The sequence below is a fragment of the Orycteropus afer genome, unplaced genomic scaffold (genome assembly GCF_000298275.1).
Source record: "Orycteropus afer afer isolate SDZICR_OR568_19922 unplaced genomic scaffold, OryAfe1.0 scaffold00286, whole genome shotgun sequence".
Classification (NCBI taxonomy): Eukaryota; Metazoa; Chordata; class Mammalia; order Tubulidentata; family Orycteropodidae; genus Orycteropus; species Orycteropus afer.
The window spans coordinates 3973695-3975803 of NW_006921873.1; the positions used below are offsets into that span (position 1 = coordinate 3973695).

The 2109-nt window shown below is 40.8% G+C and overlaps 1 protein-coding gene across 1 annotated transcript in view; it reads right to left on the bottom strand.

Annotated features, from left to right (window-relative positions):
* The window catches only part of SERINC1 (serine incorporator 1), a 22413-nt gene extending 20322 nt beyond the window's left edge, over window positions 1-2091 (bottom strand). Inside the window, exon 1 of the mRNA XM_007950707.2 lies at window positions 1947-2091. Coding sequence (XP_007948898.1) covers window positions 1947-1985 — 39 coding nt within the window. The 5' untranslated portion in view covers window positions 1986-2091. The remainder of the gene's footprint in view (window positions 1-1946) is intronic.
* Between the last annotated feature and the right edge of the window lie 18 nt (window positions 2092-2109).

The window sequence follows — 2109 nt, forward strand, 5'->3', positions numbered from 1 at the left end:
AACAAGAAAGGAAAGGAAAAAAAGATGACCCAAATGGCATACTATGAAATCAAATTCTAGCCCAGACATAACATTCTAGAGCAATCACGAGCAACCTTGGACTCCTAGCCTTTCTATCTGCCAGAGGCCTAATTATTGGAAGAAGTCTCATCGTTGTTACTAAAAATCAGTTCTTTTTGACTCACAGTGACCCCACGCGTGTCAGAGTAGAACTATGTTCCACAGGGTTTTCAATAGCTGACCGGCCCCCCAAGATCATCAGGCATTTCTTGCAAGGCATTGCTGGGTGGACACAAGCTGCCAATCTTTCAGTTCATAGCTGAGCTTGTTAACTGTTTGCATCACCCAAAAACAAAAAAACAAACCCACTGCCAATGAGTCAATTCCAACTCATAGCGACCCCCATTAGGTTTCCAAGGTGGTAAATGTTTATAGATGTAAATTGCCCAGTCTTGCTTCTGCAGATTGGGTGGTGGGTTTGAACTACCAACCTTCTGGTCAGCAGTCAGATGCCTTGTTATTGTTCTTACATATTCCTCCTCATAAATCTCTACGACATACAAAAAACTACAGCACGTCCACTTGATTAGTGGACAAAATCTTGACATTAAAAATCAAATTACACGTCTTCCAGAAAAATGAGAAAAATCTTATGATGATCATTTACTATGTTGTAATACTTTTATGATTATTACACTAACGATGCCTCTTTTGTAAAAGCTTTCAATTAGCAGTCATCTTGACCTATATGTTCCACTCAAGTAGATGGACTAATATTTTATTAAGATAAAAATATATCAGGTTTCCATGCCCAGCTGCAAGAGAAAAAATATAATGAAGAAAATGGCCTGGGGTTAGAATAAGAACCTATACGTATTGCTTCATTAAATTTTAACATTAAGAATTATGTACAAATTAGTTCAAATTATAATTTAAGTCTTATCAAAATCTTTTTTTACAAAGGGGGGATATGTTAAATAATCAATATGGTAGTTAAAATATATAAAGGATTTGGGAAGTCAGAAAAGCAACTGTTACATGTGGAATTCAGAAATCAGACTAAAAAAATACGATTCGAACACAAATAACTTGCCTCAAATTACAAATATATATTAACTCGAATGGAAGGGGGAGTGGTTATCTTAAATAAATTGGTTTATTTGTCCCACCCAAATCAGTATCTTACCACTATAATAAAAATCCTTTCACTTTAACTCTATTTAATCAATACGTATGCAATCTGACATTTCACAAGCATGTTTTATGTCAAAACATACCACTTAAAACCACATAAATTGATCACCTTTTTCCAAGGACACAAAATATTAGTTGGGAAGTATAATAATCTTCTCAATACAGCAGAGAACTCAACCGCGGAGATAGAATTATTTGTTTCAAAATTGTATTACTACATCAGTATTACTGCCAGGCTGTACCAAATAACGAATAAATTTAAGTCGCAACTGCTGGCATTTAATCGTACCCTGCAAGACAGAACAAAGAGGCCGATAGGCCTGCAGGGATGACAGTGCTGCAGTCTAAGGCCGATAGAAAGAGGTGAAGCGAAGAGATAAGTTACCCCACAGAAGAAGTGGCAGATAATCATTGCAGAGATGGCCTAGTCAGAGGAGAAAAAAAAAACAGGGGCCTGTAAGAAGGGGAGCGTCTCCCACGAAGGGTGGGGGAGGGGTTGCCAGCTCCCTTCACCCCTTCCATCGGGCTCCTCTCCCCACCACCACTGCACCTCACGGCTACCCTGGCCAATTTTTCGCATGTCCCAGGGCCCCGATGCCGACTCGAAGTAACCAAGAGATAAAGAGAAAATGGGGATAGAAAGCACTCCTCGTTGGGTGGGGTCTGAACCGGGTCTCGCTCAATCCCCCTCAGAACCCTTTCTTTTCCTACTCCCAAGCGAGTTCTCTGGAGGCTGCAAACATGAATCTTACCCAACTCGCCATGGAGCACAGCCCCAGGACACTCCCCATCTTCACAATGTCGTAAGAGAAGCGGGCCCCAACAAGATGGAGACAGCGTCTTTCTCGTCTTTTGGGGCTTATTTACTATCTGCGAGCCAATTCCGGCGCAGAACTCGCCCCGCCCCTCATCTCT